Here is a 19,841-nt window from a genome sequence, read left to right as displayed (position 1 = left end):
GTAGTAAGGGTTGGGGTAGAAAATAGAAGTTATAACAATGTAATTTAATTGGGTAATTTAATAAATAATATGAATGATACTCGGTATAAACTGTTTTTACACTGCTGCGATGAATGGGTTTAGGGTTGAGATAGGAGTAGACGTTAATAAAATAGAGTATTGGGTAATTTAACAAATAATTCTCGTTAACTTCCGGCCGCAGCTGTATCCCTAGTAACAACCTCCAATCTGCTCGTGCATGACGAGTCAAGAAACACTTATACAAGATTCAAGAACATTACCAGACCAACTCCATTAAACTGATGTTGTTGATGACGTTATGGGTTGTGAGAACAGTAAAGACGGATGTGAGAATGATTGTAAGGGCAGCTGCAGTAATGGATGCGCATGTCCGTGTCATCGCCGCAGCCAGAGCCACACCCCAGATGAAGGACAGATGTGTTTAATATTTACAGACTGCTGTCTTGGATGCTGTGATACTGTGGGGCTGTGTATAGAGTGCTGTCCAGACAGGTGAGTAGCTACTTATATAAATATAAATTTTCTTATTGCCTCCAGTACATAAATTCGTGACAAATTATGAAAATTCAGCCTACTTTTATTAACAAATCGAAACAGGATTAGGATAGGATTACTATTTTTATTTTGGAGGTTTTCAAAAATGTTTAGAAATAAATATTATCGAGATAAAATGTCTAAAAATATCTAAAGCTTGTTAAATAAGTATGTTTATTTAAATATATGTGTAATATAATAAGATATATTAAACATACACACACACACACACACACACGCACACACACACACATATATATATATATATATATATATATATATATATATATATATATATATATATATATATATATATATATATATATATATATGTTAAATGCATTTTCTTTTAAATATTTAGTGAAACAATCTGACTGTTGGAAGTGCCAAACATCACCTGACATCAAGAAGTGGATCTCACAGATGATGAAGTAGCCGCAACACCCCTACAGATGGCAGTGTAACTGAATTGGAGATTTAATTGACGTACCTTCAAATAACATTTATTTAATTTCTAAACTTTTTCAACGTTTTACGTTTTAACATGTTGTTGAATTTGATTTGGGACGGGAAAAAAATAAAAACAAATGTTAAAAACCAGGTCGTGTGTGAGTGACGTGATTACGCGGGCTGAAGTTTGAATATTCAAATGAAAACAGTTACAGGTGGCAGTTGAGTGAGTGGAAACGGCGAGTGATTTGGTGATTGTGAACGTTCATTACGGATTAAATATGCCGAATGTCGATAAACTGGCATGTGGAGAATTAGAAGGTAAGGCCAAGATATTTGTGCTGCCGCTGTGCAGTAAAATAATAAATGTTATCAACTTATTAACAGTTTGAAGGCCGAGATTGACGTTACACAAGTTCAAATGTTTTCGCGCTTTAACTGACGCCATGTTATTTTTGTCAAATATTACCTATCGTGCACAACCAGTTGTTTATGTAGCTTTTTATTTTATTTATTTATTTTTTTTACTTATATTGATGTTCCCTGATTTTCATGCTTCATTGTATTAAGGTAAAGTTGGTTTTATATTCACACATTCATTTATTGACAACTTGTGACACACTATATTGTTTACCAATCTACTTAGAATACTCGTTCTGAAATGGCATATACTGTATTTATGACTTAAAAGCAAGGATGGGCTTTTTCGTATGAAGGGCCAAAAATCAAATGTCATTGAGAGCCGTGGGCCGAAGATAAATATACCAAACAATTTTACGTTAAAGTTGCCAAGGGTCATTTCCTTATTTATTTCACAATATTTAAATATAAATTGAAAACATTACTACAAATTGTGTGACCTAATACAGTATAACTTTTTAAATTATAACTTGGAGCAATAAAAAACATAAACAGTCACATTTATAACACGGTGGAGTTCAATGCTGAATACACAGGTCCAGCAGAATTTGCCTTTGACTTGATTTGCTCACCAAATTCTCTGCATTGGTGGGTGACATTGTGCAAAATCAGATCAATTTACACCATTTAATTGAAACATTTAATTTCAGTTTCAGCTTTTAACAATAAAACATCGACTATATCTAAAACATCCCTTATAGTTCTCCCTCTCCTTTCTCAGATGGGATGGCGGGCCAAATCAAAGATTACCATGGGCCAACTTTGGGCATCTCTGCTTTAAAGCAATATTAGCTTTATTTAATTGACTGTAAGTTACTTTGGTAGTCATTGGCTGCTAACATAAGTTACCTAATTAGAATTTGCAAACAATAGTTTTCTGAAAATATATTATTAAGGGGAAAGTCTGAATGTGTGAATAGAAAACCAAATTTACCAATTAGCTGCATTTCCACTATTGGGCCAGTGTGAGCCAGGGCTTTTATCGGGCCAGGCCGGGCCAATCGCCCGGGAAGTTGAGCAGTGAGGCCGAAATCATGTCGCGTTTCCACTGTCGGGCTAGTAGCTCGCAGCGCGTCACGCAAACCCCGCCCCAGAACATCCCCTGAATCGAATGTCACTTCAGCGGGAATCAGGCAGATAAAGCACACCACATCATCACGAAACTATTAAAATTAGGACAACCAAAACAAACAAATGACACGTTACTGTGCAGCAGTACAATGTATGTCTATACGCACATGCCTGTGTGTTCTCATTCATCATATTCATTTACTCGCCGACCGACTGTTGACATTGAAATCCAGTGGTCTTGCCAATAACGGAGGGACCCAGCGCAGGGAGCGCACACCTCCATAATATAACACCACATATATAAAACTCTCCGTTAATAACTCTATATAAAATGTATTTTATAACATCCTCGCTGTCCAACATTCATCCCAAATGCTCTGGAGAGAACTGAAACATGAACTTTCCCCTATAAGCTTTATGACACTTTATAGGGGATTCCCCTTTATTTAAAGATGTTGCTTATTAAGTAAAGGAAAGTGTTCAGTGTTTCAGCACATAAGAGCAGCACGTAAAAAAATATAGCCTATATTACGTTGCGCTCAGCATCTATGCACTAATAAAGCTCTTTATAAATTTAAAATTTCCTTTTTTAATTTTACCACGTCATATAAAAACATACACACTTGTTTCAGGACACAGAACAAATTTTGAACTTGCAGTTTTCCCCGATGCGTCTGTAAAGTGCTGCGCAGCTGGAAGACAAAAAGGTTGTCTATTTCTGCTTTTACTCACCCCGAAAATGCTGTTTGCATGATTTGATTAATATCATTGTATCCAAATACTTTATCAATAATATTTGAAAAATTCTCCGATGTTTGTTTTTTATTCCTTAAATCTTTTTTTTCAGAGAGGCTTTTGAAAAATGAAAGTTTAATATGGCTTTAAAACAGTTTGATATAGTACCTAATTGTTATAGCTAGCTTTTGTTAGTTTTATATTGGTTTATTTATTTAATGTGATTTTATTATATCTGATATTTGTAATTCTTTAAATTATTTCAATATAGCTTAGGCTATTTTACCTAGATATGACACTATTGTTTTGAGCCTACAAAAGTGGACACGAAATTTGTAAAGTTTAATGTTTTTTTTTTTTTTTTTTGTATTCATATAGTGTATTATCTCCAAAATAAATAAAAACAATTGAAAAGAAAAGAAAAAAGCCGCTCGCGGCATCAACAAAGTAAAGTTTATTATGCGTTATTGAAACATCAAGGAGGATGCAGCAAAGAAAAGTCACTTATAAATTAAAACTACTTTATTATTTTATGCAACAGCTTTACATTTAAAAGAGAAACATAAGGGCGATCATATGCAAAAAGACAGATGTTTTCTTTCTTTCCCTTATTTATTTACTTGTTTATGTGTTTGGCACATGTACTCGTGTGCGATTGGAAAACTGTGCCCGCCTCTTCTTTCACTCCGCCCCGAAGCCCCGGCAGGCCCTCTTTGGCCCAAGGTATTCGGCGGGCCGTAAAAGGCCGGCCACTGTCCCCAAGAAAGCCCCGATTAGGCCCCAGAAGTGACAGTGGAAACGCGACTGGCCTTGGCTCGCTGGCTTGAGGCGCGATAGTGGAAACGCGGCTAGTGTGTATGGGTATTTCCCAGTACTGGATTGCAGCTGGAAGGGCATCAGTGCATGAAAGGTTCATACTCTCAATCTTTTCTGCCTCTTGTTCAGACTACCTAATTTAAATAAGCTGAAACAACATGATTTAAAGGGCCATGAAACCCCTTCGTTTCAGCAGGGTGTTTTCACACCTCTACTTTGGAAAATGTCAGAAAAGTGGGCGTGTCCAGCTCTGTTTAGGGGGGAGTGTCGGAGGAACTAAAAAGGGTTTGGTGTGGGAGCGTCTATTTGGGCACCCGCTGAGTTTCAGAGTCAAAACACACACACACTGGAGAAAGTGACGGTGTTTACATGGACATCTGTAGTCGAATTATTTGCCAAATTATTAAATGGTGGACTTTAACTGCAGTTTGGCTCTTTCATTCAGGGAATTAATTCATGCCCCTCGCGACAAACGAGATATTTGATTTGAGGAACTGCTCTAAGCGTGTATTTTTCATGCAATGTTTGATACCGCACGGCCAATGAGAGAAAAAAAACCTCAGCATTTCCCGGAAACTTAGATGCACACGGAAGGTAGCGTCAGAAAGCCGCATGTGTTATTCCGGTCACAAAATGCAGTGAAAATCCTACACAAGGTTAAAGTTTGGTTGTGGTGCTAACATGTTTACACTCGGTGCAAGGGTTAACTTAGTTCGATACGAACAAACTGAATAAACAAAGAGCACTGGTCGCTCACTTACCAAATCTGTAGAGACAGGACAATCACCAGCAACTAGAGCCGCATCTTTATTAAGAGGAGACTACAAACGAATCCGTATCTCAGCGTTTGCAGATGAGAACAGCTCTCAGGTAAACAATAATCCTCCTTAGACACGTAAGTTATTGTTGTCGAGCGTCGCGTTCACTGTTAATCCACACGTGACTCTAGCTGCGCTCACAGAGAGAAAATGAAAACAAAACTTCACTGCAGCAAACTATAAAAGCAACACTTCACGCTTGTTTTGCCAACACAACGTGGCGTCTCTGTCATCTAAACACTGTGACAGTAATGAATATTAATTGCACAATAGAGCGTGCTGATTGGTTTGAACCAAGCCTTACTTATGCATTAATGCAGCACACTCTGAGACGTAATAAGGCAAACTCTGGCTCAGACGGCCAGTCTACATGCTGGAATACACGCTATTATGTCATGGCCGTGACGCAGCTTCAAAAATTTGTTTCAAACCGGATCGTTTTATGTGCACTTCACTTAAATGTGCTAAGTTAAATTAATTGATTCGTGTTGGCACAATAATAATTTAATAGCGAGTGATAATCCAACACAATCTCACAGCAATTCATAACTTTTTGAACACACTGCATTACTTGCATTTAGTCTAATGGTCGTATATTTTGTCTTGCCTGAGCTTGAAATAACTTGCTTTATCTGTTGGCTGTTGGAAAATGATGCATGTATAATTTTCTGACTGCTGTGTACAGGTAATTGTATAGTGTCTACCTGTTTGGGTAAAAACATGTTGGTGACGAATTACCGAATTTTAAACGTTCAGGATGCGCATGCATCGAAGTCACAGAAAATTACAGCGAGGTAATGACATCCGATGGGGTACAAAGTTTGTTGTTGTATTAGAGATAAGTTATATTAATTATATAGTATTTGCATAAGTTTAATTCACCATGTTTAACTGTTTGTGCTGAAATCATTGCCGCAATCAACAACGGAATGTGTATGATTCACCATATCGTGAACTTTCCTGATATAACACGAGAACTGCAGAGTCCAGCATTTCTAATTAGGTCCTCACTCCATTCAGCTCTTCCGATGGCTGTTAGCCAAAGACGTCTAGGGTTGACATCAAAAGCAGTGTGGTGTACGGTAAAATGTACGTTTTCTATTTTTGGAATTTGGCATCCTACCGCACAACACCATATGTTTGCTATTGCTACCGTTTTTTCTTTTCAACCGGTATGTGTGGTTAAACCTGTGTGACGTCACATGTGAAGTAAGTTGGTAATTCCCCCATATGTACATTTCTATTTACTTTGGATGTTGACATCATTTGTTGATGTGTTGTGGGAAACTGACTCATTTCGTTGATCGCTCTTTGTTGTTAAGGAAAAACTGTTCTTATTAACCTTGATTGTCTTGTTAATTAAACAATCAGATTCTTTCATTCATTCTATTTCAGTTATGTATTTATCTGTAATAATATAGAGCTGTTAAATCACACTCGATCAGTTCAGAAATTCACCTTCATACTCCCTTATGATGATTAAACTGACTGTATAGATACTGTGTAGTCAAAGAAATATGACACAAATGTTGAATAATGAAGTAATCAGAATAGTTTTGTAGGTTACAACATGTAACACCATGATTTATTAGGCAGGAATCTAAAACAATCATTTTCATTTGATACAGTCTTGATTTTAATAATTAATTACAAGAAATTAGGCTCAAACGACATTACACACAATTTATTTGGAAATAGGAAAGATGGTGTTGTAAAATACAAACAGGTGTAATGCAGTTATGTCAAACATCCTCCTGTGGTAAACATATTCTCGACTGCAGTCATGCCGATGTAGCGATCTCTGTGTTCAGCAGATTTACTTTCATCACTTGTAGGCCAGTATTCAATCCAGGTCTGCTCTCCTATGACGTACTGCAGACTAGAAACAACACGAAAGTAAAGACAAAACACTCATGAGTGGTTGACTTAGGGGCCATTCACAATGTAAACATGCTGGTCAGATGTCTGCGAAAGTTTTGCTCATGTTTCGTGTCTTTTGAATTTTTGATTATTTTTTTTTTAGACGCCATGTCAAGTTAAAAGATCTTTTAACTTTCACAAGCAGTGCAGCTCATCATTGTCAGCTTCAAAAGCAGTGAACAATCAGAAGAGTTCGGAGGTGGTACAACAAGATATTCTGAGTTATATGATGTCTCTTCAAATGCTTATCATAACATAATGTTTTTCTAATTCTAATTGGTGCGTTGCTGCCGTTATTACATCATGTTCATAATATTGCATCATATGGACTTCGCAGTGCGTTGCGCTGTTTAAAACCCATTTCTGAGTGCCGCATCTTGCGTTTTTAGAAGACATGTTCACTGTGAATGAGCCCTTACACATGCATCTAGGAGTATAAATAGGATGATTCTTTAAAAATAGCTTTTTTGGAGGGAGGATTTTTTGAAAACCCTTTAAAACACATCATCAATATATTAAACCCTTTATAGAAAAAACCTAAGCTTGACTGTAGGGATGCAACGATTAACTGATTTCACTATTAACTGCGCTTTAATTTGTCATGGTTAATTAATCATAAAGGCTTCTCAACGCCACATTTTTGCACAAAATGCTGCAACCTAAAGTTATGCCAACTGTGCGTTAGTTTCGAGCTTGTACACCGAGGCTAATACGCATGCACACTGGATAAACTGTGGCTAAGGGTATAAATAAGGGTCGTTCACATGTTGTGTGTTTTGTATGCGCAAGTTCGTTATTTCTTTTTTTGAGTGCATATTGGGAGTGACGTGCACAATGCATTCACGCTTTCCAGGCACATCTAAGAAGCACCACATTGTCGCAAGTTTAATGATGTACAGAACGGAACGCCTCAATAAATCTGATCTGCCTGTTTGCATGACAGTCGCATTGTCACATATCCGATCTATATCTGATTTATTTCCACATATGAAGGAGGCCTGAGACCGATCTCTGAATATCTGTATGCATGTGCTTTTTTCGTGTTTACACGGTCATAGAACAGATCCGATCTGTCATATGAGCAAAAAATCAGAATTGGGTCATATTTAACTGGCAGTGTAAACAGGGCCTTATATTCTTTAAACCAACTTCCCCTGTAGGTGCTGTTCTGCTGTTGAATATTAAATATAGAAAAATGATTGCTACCGCCATAATATCACAGTATCCATATCGCAGACAACTTCAATAAATAACATTTCATTTTATGAGCCAATAATTTGGCTTCTACATAGGTTATCCAAATCTGACCAATCAGATCACGCCTTTACTATCTTTATCTCCGCCTTATAGTAGGTGATGTAAACTGAACCTAGAGTTGAAAATAAACACTAATGCCGCGAGACGAGAGAGGAAAATTACAACAGCCAATCAGAATCTGAATTTATTTTTATAGATTTTAGTTTATTCAGGGTATCTTAAAGTCTAAATGTTTGCACTTTATTTAATTAGCCCAGGAAAACAAATATCTATTACCTTTTTATTTTAGCATGATCAGTACATAAATAAAAGATTTTTAAAAAGTAGCTTATAAAATAGTTAGTTATATCGTAAGAAGTATCGTTGTCATAATGCTCAATTGTATTTTCCCAGTATCGTACATCCCTGGTCTCATATTTGAATTGATTTTTAACCACTTCACAATTCATCGTTACATTTGTAACCTGAAGTATATCGTGTGTAAATCAGGACACCTACCTTCCCCCAAGGGTCGGCAGATCAACAGAGTTTCCCATGATGAGATACGACTTTCCTTCAACCAGTCCTAAACTCACTCGGCAACTGGGACGAGCCAAAAATTGTTTCACTTTCCCTTCAACATCCGTATCAGTTCCTACAGGACAGTACAAGTTCAATTGGAGTTTATTTGTATAGCTCGATTCACAATAATTATATTTATCTATTTATACAGTTCAAATCTGAAAAGTTAAGGAGTTATGTATAGCAGTATACACATGCGGTTATGCAGTATTTAGTGTACATCCAACAAGCTGATGTCCATGTGTATAATACATGTTCAGTGAAGTGTGTTTGTGTGTAAAACTGAATGCACTGTAACCTGATGAAACAGGATTCAGACACATTTCTAATGCATTTCGTGATCGGCATTTAAACACATTGAGGTCGTACCTTCTTTCACCGTCTTCTCCACCTTCATGTGATAGATATCGGAGTCTTGTTTCAGGTCCATCTTCACTAATTTCGCTTTATAAACTGTCAAACATACACGTATGTTAATGGCATAAAGAGAATGGGTTTACAACTCAACTATGTTTGACTGTTTTACACAAGTGTTAACACATTTAATGCCTCTTTTTGTTCTATACCTGAATGACTTTCTATCTTAAGTAGAACAATATGTGATTTAAAAATGACATTTAAAGGGTGCATATTATTACGCCTGCACAATATATCGATTCAGCATCAACATTGCAGTGTGTGCATGATCTACAATAGTCTATGGTTGTGCCGGTAGACGATAGTATCGTGTATCTACGATAGGCAAAGATAAAGAGACCTATGATGATTTTAAAGAGGATATTTAGCTCGTTTCGCACTAATGTAGACCTATTACATATTTTAATTGCATTATTAAATGAAATAAATAGTAATATTATTTTAAATTATCATCATTAACAATAAATTAACTATAAATAATGTGACAACTTCAGCGGCTCAGATTACCATCACTTGACCGACATTTTTGGACAAAAATGTGTCATTTTTATTTGCTCTCTTGCGCTCTCTCTCTCTCTGTCTCAGCAGCAGCAGTTGAATGCCCGAGCTGCACGTCCACATCTCATAGCAAATTAGTTTGCAACTTGGTTGCATTGAAATAATAGACTAAATAGCAAAACTGGATTTAATTAACACACAAGTTAAATATTGATTTGTAAAAATTAAACAACTGAAGACGAAAATGAAAGAACTCTGAGACCAGCTCAAATGTTCTGTAATTAAATGTGTTGTGGTCATTGGTCATTTAAGACTCCTTTAAAACAGCACACCTGCATGATTCTCTCTTGCTTTCACAAAAAAGTTATATTTTATATCCGTTACTAATAGCCTATTTAAGTTTTAAGGGGGCCTGAAGCATGTTTTTTTTAGTGCATGCATGGACTGCTTCTTCAAATACACCGAATATACATACTTGTCTTATTTGTGTTTAATTCGATAGAATGATAAACACGGACATGCGCATTTTTCAGAAAATAACCTATTCATTTAATTTAAAAATATGTTAGACCTGTATTTATTATATAGTCTAAAATCTATTTTATTTCTTTATTTAAACTAGCCTACATTCAATTAAATTACAGTCTGTGTTTTACCATTCCTTTTGGCATTAAAGAATTATTGAACAGACTATTAATCACTTATCAAAGAACATTTTACTGAGCTCAGTGAAAAGTTTTAAGTCAAATAGGCTATTTAATACTAAAGCAATAGGCTAGCCTATTGCCGACTCGCCGCAGCCATGTCTAAAATGAAACTCTTATCAGAAAACAGTTAACAAACATGCCAATATATATAACACTGCGCACCCCCATGCGATAGAATCAAGTATTGGCGATCTCACATGGTGGCGATATGGCGATCTGAAAATTTTGTATATCGCCAAACACTACAATAGTCGCAACTTTTACTGAGCATCTGAAACATTAGGGCTGATTTGTGGATGACTTGTCCAGTTGTTCATTCACACCATTTAGAAAATAATCAATATTTTAATAGTTAAAGACTGAAGTAAAGTTGAAATATTAGGTTTTCTCAAAATTAACTGTGAATGAATGAATACAAACTTTACATTAATGTACTTTTACAGTATCATAACCCTTAAAAACTGGTTGATTAAAATCAAATTTGGGTCAAATATGAACAAACTTTTTTTGTTGAATTTAAGTGAACAACCCCAAATTAACCCGATGGTTGGGTCTCTTCACATCTGACCGAGATTTGGTTTGAAAACAAACCAACATGTTCTTGTTTATAGAGTGTCCTGTCAAAAACAGTTTCAGAAGTGAACAAAACCAGTATAATGTACAGTTTAAAGTCAGTCATGATGAGCCAATAACAGTAGAAACTGAATGTGTTTACTGTAATCCAGATGGGGTTCACAGGCTTTAATCAAGCGCTTAGATTCATCAACATGGTTTTTCTTTTGGTAACTGCAGTTTTCTGTGTTCAGAGAAGTCAGAGTTTATTATTATTCTCAATAACATGAATAAAATCATAACTGAATGTTTACATTGGTAATACCTTCAGCACACACACACAGGTCTCCTTTACACAGTCTGTATAGGGCGGAATCTTCTCTTTCAGGGTGGTAGTACTTTTTACAGCGGGCATCTGGATCAGATTTAAACACACACACACACACACACACACACACACACACACACACTGTATGTTAGATGACACTGTAAATGACTAATGATATGCAAAGGAAATTTATGCCATATGATCATCAGGGTTCAACGGTGAGTATTTTTTTCTTCAGATTTCCTGGTTTAGATTTTCACTGGCCCCAACAAAAAAAGTTGATAGCTATTTCGCAACCACATATTTTAAATAATATGTCAAAAGCCAAACATACCTTCAGCTTACCTTTTCTTTAAATACAACTGAGAATGTAATACAACTACAATTGTGATGTAATTACATTTGGGGGGTGGGGGACGTTGGCTAGAATTATGCATTATAGGCTTAAATGTAGATAGAAATAACATATGAACCGAGATGTTGATCTTTTTTCGAGGTGTCAGTGCAGAAATACAGCATATTATAAGATTAAAATATGGAACAATTGTCAGATGGTAATTTCAGTCAATTTTCCTAATGGATAATCAGCATTTGGTGATAGTTCAGCACGCTTTTACTTTCATATTCAACATGAAACACACATTTACCGGTAGGATTGACATCTCGCCCTACTCATATTTGTCTTCATATAGGCGTATATGTGGCTATTACACAATCATAACATTGACAAACAGTCGCAGCTAAATTAAACTTTAGTGACAAGGCAGCACCGGCCCGATCGGGCCAGTAACGATTCTGCCTACTGTCCCGAGCATCTCGCACACTGGCCCCGGGCCATTGGTCAGTCCTTATTGTCGAGCCCTGACAATAAAAGGTTGTGCTATATTAAAAAAAATTCCCCTCATGATATAAGTCATGCTGTATAACATCCTGTGTCAATTCAATAGATCATATTAGTGCCATCAGTCAATTTTATATATATAAAATAACGCTTTTTTGGGATGTGATTAATCAGGATTAAGCGTAATGCGTGCTTGTGTGAATACCGTGTGTGTGGTGTGCATACAGCAGCTTACCGGGTGAGTAATACTCGTATATGGTGACAGAAGCAGGTTGAAGCAAAGCCACATTAAAGGTCTTGTGCATTCTGAAGACAAGTTTTTCTGATACTTCATGAGAAACCTAATGAGACAGCAAAGCAGATTCATTATACAACACTGTTTTAAATGTCCCCTTTGTAATGGGCTCTATGCACAGCTAGAGTTTTAAAGCCAACGATAAACTTCCTTAATGTGACTATTTTCAATTTCACCAGGTTGTTTTTACAGCATCGATGTTGTAATGTAATTACAAAACATTCAGTTAAATAGACTTCAGCATTCATTTAGTTGTTCAAGTGTAAAACGAGATGAAAAACCGGTGTAACCACTAGTCAGTAGCAACAGGCTAGCGCAGAAATTCCATCAAAAATACTGGGGTAAAATAAACTGTCCTATTTAAAGACATGGCAGGGGTAAACTGAGTCTAATGCAGTGCGTCTCGACTGATCTGAGACCCACTTCATATCGTATATGTAACAGTCAGTGAGGTTCAATGATTTTTTTTAAAAATCAGTTCTTAAACGTGACAATTTTGTAACGGAAAAACATTTTGGAGTCACTGTCACTAAAACATGGAGACATTTTGTAACTGGAAGCCCTTGGGCTGCCTGGCTGAAAATTAAAAGTCCATTTGGTGCTCTCATATTATGCTTGTGACATACTAACATTATCACAAAATATTGGATTGGAGAATTGGGGGAAAACTGTGGACATTGTTCTTTTTTTGACAGTTTCTCTAATTAGCATGTTATGTTTATTTCAGTAATATCTGGCAGAAACAGCATTAGAAATGTATATGCTAAGCCCCTTTCACACAGTGATACCGGTAAATATTCTGAAAATTTCCGGAACAAATTTACCGGTAAATTACAAAAAGCTGTTCACACAGACGAGGATCATTCACACATCCATACCAGAATACAGCTTAATTCTGACATCATTAACCAGAAATGAGCTCTAAACTGCGCTTGTATTTGTACAAATAGAAGGGGTCGGGCTTTTGTTGATGGCTTCACATTATTTAAAGCTTTAGCCTTCATGCAGCTGCTTTGCGAGATGTATACGTGTGTGTGCTGGCGCTCACTGGAGCACTCCTTCACTTCACGTGCACATGCGTAAAGCGACTGAAGTAGAGCTTGAAGGTAAACTCACAGCTGTTGATCATAAGCATTTTATCGATATTGTTTTCCACACTAAAAACTAGTTGCCGCTAACAAGGAACATGGAAAGGTTATCTGACTAACATCTAGCAGCTAAATGTGTCTGGAAAAGTATTCAAAGGCTTTTATTTTCATAAACAGCGCAGACGTGAATGCTTCCGAATGTTCTGGTTGGCTAAAGGAGACTCTCATGTCAGCGCGTTCTAGACGTGAACACGCTCTTTCCGGCAATTTTACTTTTGCGTTTCCACACAGAGCAAATTCCGGCAAATTACTGGTAATGTTAGAACTTCTCTTTCCTTGCCAAACGAATTGCCAAAACAAATTTACCGGTAATTTCAAAAAGGACCTGTTCACACACACACACAACTGCCGGTAATTTTCCGAAAAGGTCTGTATGTGTGAAAGGGGCTCTAGACTGATTATTTTTAGCTGAATACTTTGAAACACTATTAATGCATCAAAACAAAGTACAAATGTTATTTAAAAATTTTGTTTGGTTAAATTTTTTTTATTTTTTAATTTTTTAAACAAGAGTTAAAAGATTACATGTATTGTGCACTGGAAGTTTACCTACATTAACATTTCTAACTAAATGTTATTGAGTTTTAGTTGTCAGTCTTTATATATAAATGAAGTATGCTTGACTGAATTGCAACTCTTGTTTGTGTCTACAAAAACAGCACTTGATTTAGCCTAGCTGATAGAGAACTAAAGCATTGCAGCTATACTGTGCACTGAAATACCTTGTTTAAGTAGATGATGAGGGATCCTCGCTCTGAGAGCACTTTATTCTTTTCATATTTCTGAATGTATCTCTCCTTCCCTGTGGACAACTGCAGGCAAGAAAAAATGAATCAATCAACACACAACATCATCATATTATTATGTCGTGTCTGTGGATGTGTGTTACACAGCACATTTGTTCTCCATCACAATACCTGTTTAAGATCAGCTTCATCGATATCAAATCCTGTTGGCAAGCCAATGTCCAGAATCGTCATGGTGGCGTCATTTTTTTTGTTTTTGTAGCTGTGAATATTGAGAGCAGGTTATATCACCAGGCTTTGCAGGTCTTTTGCTTCATCTAGTCAATTTATTTTACACTAGAAGTGCCATCCTGAGTTCAAAGTATAATTATATATAACAGTATATAAATTTATAACAGTATATGTGTTCGTCCCAAACTATTACAGTACAGAACTGATGGTTCGGTTCATGCTCAATCGCGAATACTGTTGATCCAGATGCGCAGTGACTGTTAAGCCTGGTTTATACTTGACATATCCGCTAGTTCACTTGAGTGCGCGCAGCACATATGATGTCATTGTGGTGTTTGTGGAAGTTTGTTTTTGATGCGCGTGACATGATTTCGGCTGAACTTGAGCGAACAGCTCGCACGGCACTACATTTAATTTGAGTTGAATATGAAACACTTTGAAGAGATCTTGGAGACATCTTTATGATTCGTGGTAATAGAGATAACCAGATCAATAATTCTTGGCCAGAAATTGCCACAGCCGTGGGAAAGCAGGAAGTTTTTGTTAAATGGTTTGCAAAAACCTTAGGTATAAGTTTGTTAAAGGCAAAAGAGGCCATAGAAAGTGCAGACGCAGGTACACAATTACAAAATATGTTTTTCCACCAGTCATAGGTTTAGCACTGATGTATATATTACAATTTAATATTTACAAAACTATAATTAAGGAACAAGTTATTTTTTTTAATAAACAGAGAGAACAGTTATCATAAGATAAATTATAACAGATAACATTAGAAGAGAACAGAAGCTAACCAGACAGTAATGTGTGAAGTGTGGAGCAGGCTAAATCACAAAAAAACAAACAAACAAACAACTCATGTTCTCCTGTCAGTAAAATGTTAATAAACTTTAAAAGCTAAAACTGTCCGAGATATGAACAAAAACAAGTATAAATTATTGGTGGAGAGTACATATCCAGCTTTAGAGTGAAAAAAAAACCACAGCAGTGCAGCCACTGAGCAGCCGTTCACAAAGAACGCTTATTTAAGTCTGAAAACACGAGATGCAGTGCTCATAAGTGTTTCTGTAGTCGTTGTCATGCCAACTTTGCTACACAGAAGCTCTGTTTTGTGATTGGTCCACTGCTCTGTAACTGACAGTAATGAGCGCTGCGGGTAAAGGTTGAAAGTCTATAAACCACGGTGCTCATGTGCGAGGAGCTGCATAAGACGCAAGTCACACACACATCTGTCAACCGTGATTACATAGAAAAACAATGGAAAATAAGATCTCTGTCACATCTGATGCACACCTGAGTTCTTTCTTTACACAAAAACACACAAGACTGAATCGTTGTTGTGCTTTTGAACAATTACTGTATTCCTTCGTTTCAGGGGAAGGTTGGGCTGAACCTTTGAAAGTTTAATACAGTCTTCTGATTGTGACGAAACACTTCTGTCTGTTCAGAATAAATAGAAAAGCAAGCATTGGGGAATTGTTATTATTCTTGTTGTACCATACTCGTATCAAACCATGACCACAAAATTTAGGTACAAACCAAACCATGAATTCAGTGTACTATGGTAAAAAAAAAAACTATGGTAACTAGGGCTGGGCGATATGGCAAAAATATGATCAAACTTTATTTTTTTTTTTATAAAGTTTGATCGTTTCACGATTTCAATTTAGATTTTTTTTACTTATTTATTTTTTTTATTGTGTAACTAGTAAACTTAAACATTACAAAAACATGGCTAAAGTAAAATTCTCTTCATAAGTAACTTGAAAAAGCATCTGGTTAAGGAACATTGTATTGTTAATGGCCATGCCATACATAAATTGGTCAACAAGGTGTAAATAAATGTAAAACAAAGAAGATTTGAATAAAAAAACGTGTAAATATTGCAGTTGCAGGAATACAGAAGTATTTTTTTGCAAGCTTTGCTGTGTCTAGGAAAGATTGGCTGTCAGCTCGGCTTTGACTTTGTCTTTTGGTTGAATGACAGGTTGTAATGCTGCTGCCTTTTTCTTAAAAAGATACAGTGGATGTAAAGGACTGAACATGGAAACTGTAAAGCCTAATTTAACCCTATGCGTGGAGTTGTGGACGTATAGCAGGAGCAAATACAAGCACTAGATGTGTGTCTAATATAAAATAATATATTTATTCTATTGATCTTTTCCCCCCTTTTAAATATCAATCAATTGATGCGCTTTGCACCACTCTCTGTATTATGCTGCCTGACTGCCTGTCTGGGTTTCAACTAGGTCCACTAAATGACGTCATGGGGGCGGGTATTTCACTTTTCATTGTTACAGCATCTCACCTCGGCTCGTCTTCAAACCAAACTAAGATCAGCGCGGTTCAAACTAAGATCGGCGCGGTTTTTCACATGGCAGGTTTTTATACGTCCTTCATACATGTTAAGAGATTGAGTTTATCGACTTTATAAGGGAATATGTCCTGACAATCCACACAGACATGACTTAGTAAAGCGTGAAGTCATGTAGGATTTCACTTGTTGCATTAGTCTGAATGTAAATCCCCCTCGTCAGGCAGTGCTGGAGTAGAGTGGACCAAAGCGCGTTTGATGCAAGGGTATTAACAAAAGTAAAGTACACAACTTAAGACACTTAAATGCTTGTAGTTGTTGTGTTTGCACCAGCTCTGCGATGCATGCCCACAGCTTCATGCATTGGGGTAAATTAGGCTGTCCAGTCTCTGGGTTCAGTCCGTCACCACCATGATTGATACCCAAAAAGGCAGTCAGGCAAAACACGCGACTTGACGACGGAATCGTCAGCCAATCAGATCGCTGTATGCAAATACACCAGCTCAGACAGTGGCCTATTGCTGACTAATTTCCTTTGCTGATGCTGCTACGACGATCGCGTCCGCCCCAACTTCAGTCACGCTCTTTGTCAAGCGTTGACGCTGAAGCCCCATGTGAATGGGCTGTAATACAGAGAGTGAACCAAAGCGCAATGGTGCAATTATAACGTGTCTAATATTTTATAAAAAAAATTGCGATACCTCGATTTAATATAAAATTTAATCGCCTACAAAAATGTAAATTCGAATTAATCGTAAAAACCGAAAAATCGCCCAGCCCTAATGGTAACCACCTACCACTCGTGCTCAGAAGCATACCACACATGTGGCAAAAATTAGATTTAATTGAACTCAGATTCAAGCAACTGAACACAAGTGTAAATTATTATAACAAATTAATTGACAGCTTGACATAAAAATAAGCTTATTGGAATATGTGGTCACATACAAGAAATCCAGGATGAAGTTGTACGTTCCATTGGTTCCTGGTTTTGCTAAAAGGAAACAGAAACATTTGGTGTATTTAGTTCAAACTAAAATGATAATCATTTCGAATGCGTTTTAGGCTTTTCACACTTGAAATAATCAACAGGTTCATTCTAAAATGAGTCGTGGGCTTGTTTCACATTGTTCATATTTTACCCTGGGTTAAAATAAATCCTGGGTATTCATATGCTGGTTTTCGCTGCACTCTCCTAAATCTGTGCATGAGGCCCATAATCCCTAGTGACACCATATATGAACTTTTCATGAGAATAAAATCTGAATAAAGTTGTCTATTCTTTATTACAGTTGCACGTTGTTGGTCACTATTTCACGTTTGTTAAGCTTTACAACTACTTTTTATGCAATGTATAAGATAGCCAGTGGCTAGCTCTCTGAAACTCTCACATGGTCCCCCACTGAAACTTGGTAGGGCTGCGCTCAGTCATTACCTAAATGGAAGACCACATTGGAAAGCTAGGTTCTAGCCGGAAATGGGGTTAATAAGACCAGTAGGTAGTGCTCAACCTGTGGTCGATGTGGGTCCTAATGCCCCATTATATTGATGGGGACTCTATACTGTTCAGTGAGCACTGTCTATCGGATAAGACGTTAAACTGAGGTCCTGACTTTCTGTGTTTGTTAAAAATCCTTCGTCCTTTATCCTGGCTAAATTTGCCCACTGTCTCCATCCCCATATCCTAGTTGATTTCATCACTCTGTCTCCTTTTCATTTATCAGCTGGTGTGTGGTGTGCAGTCTGGCGCAATATGACTGTTGCGTCATCCAGGTGGATGCTGCACACTGGTATTGGATGAGGAGATTCCTCCAAAATTTGTAAAGCACTTTAGGTGTCCTGAAAAGCGCAAGGTAAATGTTAGGAATTATTATTATTATTATTATTATTATTATTATTATTATTAAAGTGCAGTGTTTCTGTGACTGTACAAAGCATGTGAATGTGAGACACATGATTGGTTGTTGGTTGCTAATCATCTGCATAAGTTCAGCTCTGAAAAATGGGGTAACCTCTGCAAAAGGGATGAGGATTTACAACCCAGTGTAAAAGTGGTGGTAATAGGCTTCTAGATTACTATTGTTAAATGTTCCTCTACCTGGGGTTTAGACAGATGATAACCCAGAGTAAATGCAGTGTGAAACGTCTCAATGTATAGAAGGTACCACAGAAAGTAAATTACTGTCAATCTTACTTTCAGGGATTTTATCCAATTTGACACTCAGATCAAAGAAAGTACAGTCAGTCTTCTTCTCAAACGGTCTGGCGTAGTACAGCGTCAGAACCTGAAAACAGCAGAAGGTGTCAGATTTCAAGTTTGTATCATTCAGTCTTGCAGCTGTCCATATAAACACTCGTGGACACTCACTGAGAGAATGGCTGATCCGGTTCCTTTAGCAATCACAGTGAAGTCCTTATTCAAATCCACCTGTTGAGTGAACACAAACATATTCAAGTTATCAGAACAATCTAATTCTTGATGTTCTGACGGTTTGGACTACCTGCTCAGATTGTGCTAACTACATTTCAAAAGGTAGGTAGCACATGCAGTGACTAAATATATGCTACCAATCAGATTGTGATATCAGTGTAATCTTGATTTGGATCAGTGTGAAATTAGGCCATAATTTTGCCCACAACTTAACCCTAACTTTAAAACCATGCAAATATTCTTTTTTATGAAATCACCACCTATGCTATCAAACAATATTAGTCCCCTTATATAGTCAATGTAAAGGAGTGAATTGGATCAGAGTGCACTGAAGAGGTGCTGTTTTGTTTGTGTTTTGCTGGTTAATAAATCCCTCAGACAGATCAGATAACTTCTTGGTCAGACCAAAGTCTAAATGTTGTTGACCAAACACAACATTGTTGTTGATGACAAGATGATTAGCATCAGAACAATCATCATACAAGTTTCGACCCTGATCTATTCTGTTGAGATCCACTACTGTACTTACATTGCCTGACCGCGCAAGATGCACATTACTTCTTTGAATGGTCCATCTGTCAGTTTTTCTTCTTCCTGGCACAACCAGCTCCACATTCAGGTCAAAGTTATTTAAGTCTTGCGTTTGCGCATGGTACTCTGCCACAGCCTGGAAAACCATGATGGTCACCTGGAGGAATCAAAGACAACGAATTTCACACTGACATTCAAT

General features: G+C 36.9%; 2 protein-coding genes and 1 long non-coding RNA gene across 5 annotated transcripts in view; 2 read left to right on the top strand and 1 right to left on the bottom strand.

The window, feature by feature from the left end:
* Positions 1 to 204: 204 nt before the first annotated feature.
* Positions 205 to 1,155, top strand: LOC147837568 (uncharacterized). The gene is made up of 2 exons (XR_015477240.1): positions 205 to 513; positions 917 to 1,155. It is a non-coding gene; the product is annotated as an uncharacterized LOC147837568 (long non-coding RNA).
* Positions 1,156 to 1,229: 74 nt separating this feature from the next.
* Positions 1,230 to 19,841, top strand: part of zgc:65894 — a 108,390-nt gene continuing 89,778 nt past the window's right edge. Inside the window, exon 1 of the mRNA XM_087235237.1 lies at positions 1,230 to 1,326. The gene's annotated coding sequence lies outside the window, so the exon portion shown is untranslated. The remainder of the gene's footprint in view (positions 1,327 to 19,841) is intronic.
* c3a.3 (complement C3a, tandem duplicate 3) overlaps positions 6,417 to 19,841 on the bottom strand; it is a 45,926-nt gene continuing 32,501 nt past the window's right edge. For all 3 annotated transcript variants that reach the window (NM_001037236.2, XM_087236176.1, XM_087236175.1), the window contains 12 exons: positions 19,641 to 19,799; positions 19,049 to 19,108; positions 18,875 to 18,965; positions 17,629 to 17,674; positions 14,307 to 14,397; positions 14,112 to 14,201; positions 12,182 to 12,287; positions 11,103 to 11,192; positions 10,941 to 11,021; positions 8,973 to 9,056; positions 8,541 to 8,676; positions 6,417 to 6,744 (listed from right to left, as the gene is read on the bottom strand). In NM_001037236.2, the coding sequence (NP_001032313.2) occupies positions 6,603 to 6,744; positions 8,541 to 8,676; positions 8,973 to 9,056; positions 10,941 to 11,021; positions 11,103 to 11,192; positions 12,182 to 12,287; positions 14,112 to 14,201; positions 14,307 to 14,397; positions 17,629 to 17,674; positions 18,875 to 18,965; positions 19,049 to 19,108; positions 19,641 to 19,799 (1,176 nt within the window). In that variant the 3' untranslated portion in view covers positions 6,417 to 6,602. The remainder of the gene's footprint in view (positions 6,745 to 8,540; positions 8,677 to 8,972; positions 9,057 to 10,940; positions 11,022 to 11,102; positions 11,193 to 12,181; positions 12,288 to 14,111; positions 14,202 to 14,306; positions 14,398 to 17,628; positions 17,675 to 18,874; positions 18,966 to 19,048; positions 19,109 to 19,640; positions 19,800 to 19,841) is intronic.

This window comes from Danio rerio, chromosome 1 (assembly GCF_052040795.2).
Source record: "Danio rerio strain M-AB ecotype USA chromosome 1, GRCz13ab, whole genome shotgun sequence".
Taxonomy (NCBI): Eukaryota; Metazoa; Chordata; class Actinopteri; order Cypriniformes; family Danionidae; genus Danio; species Danio rerio.
This window is presented reverse-complemented; position numbering and strand designations above follow the sequence as displayed.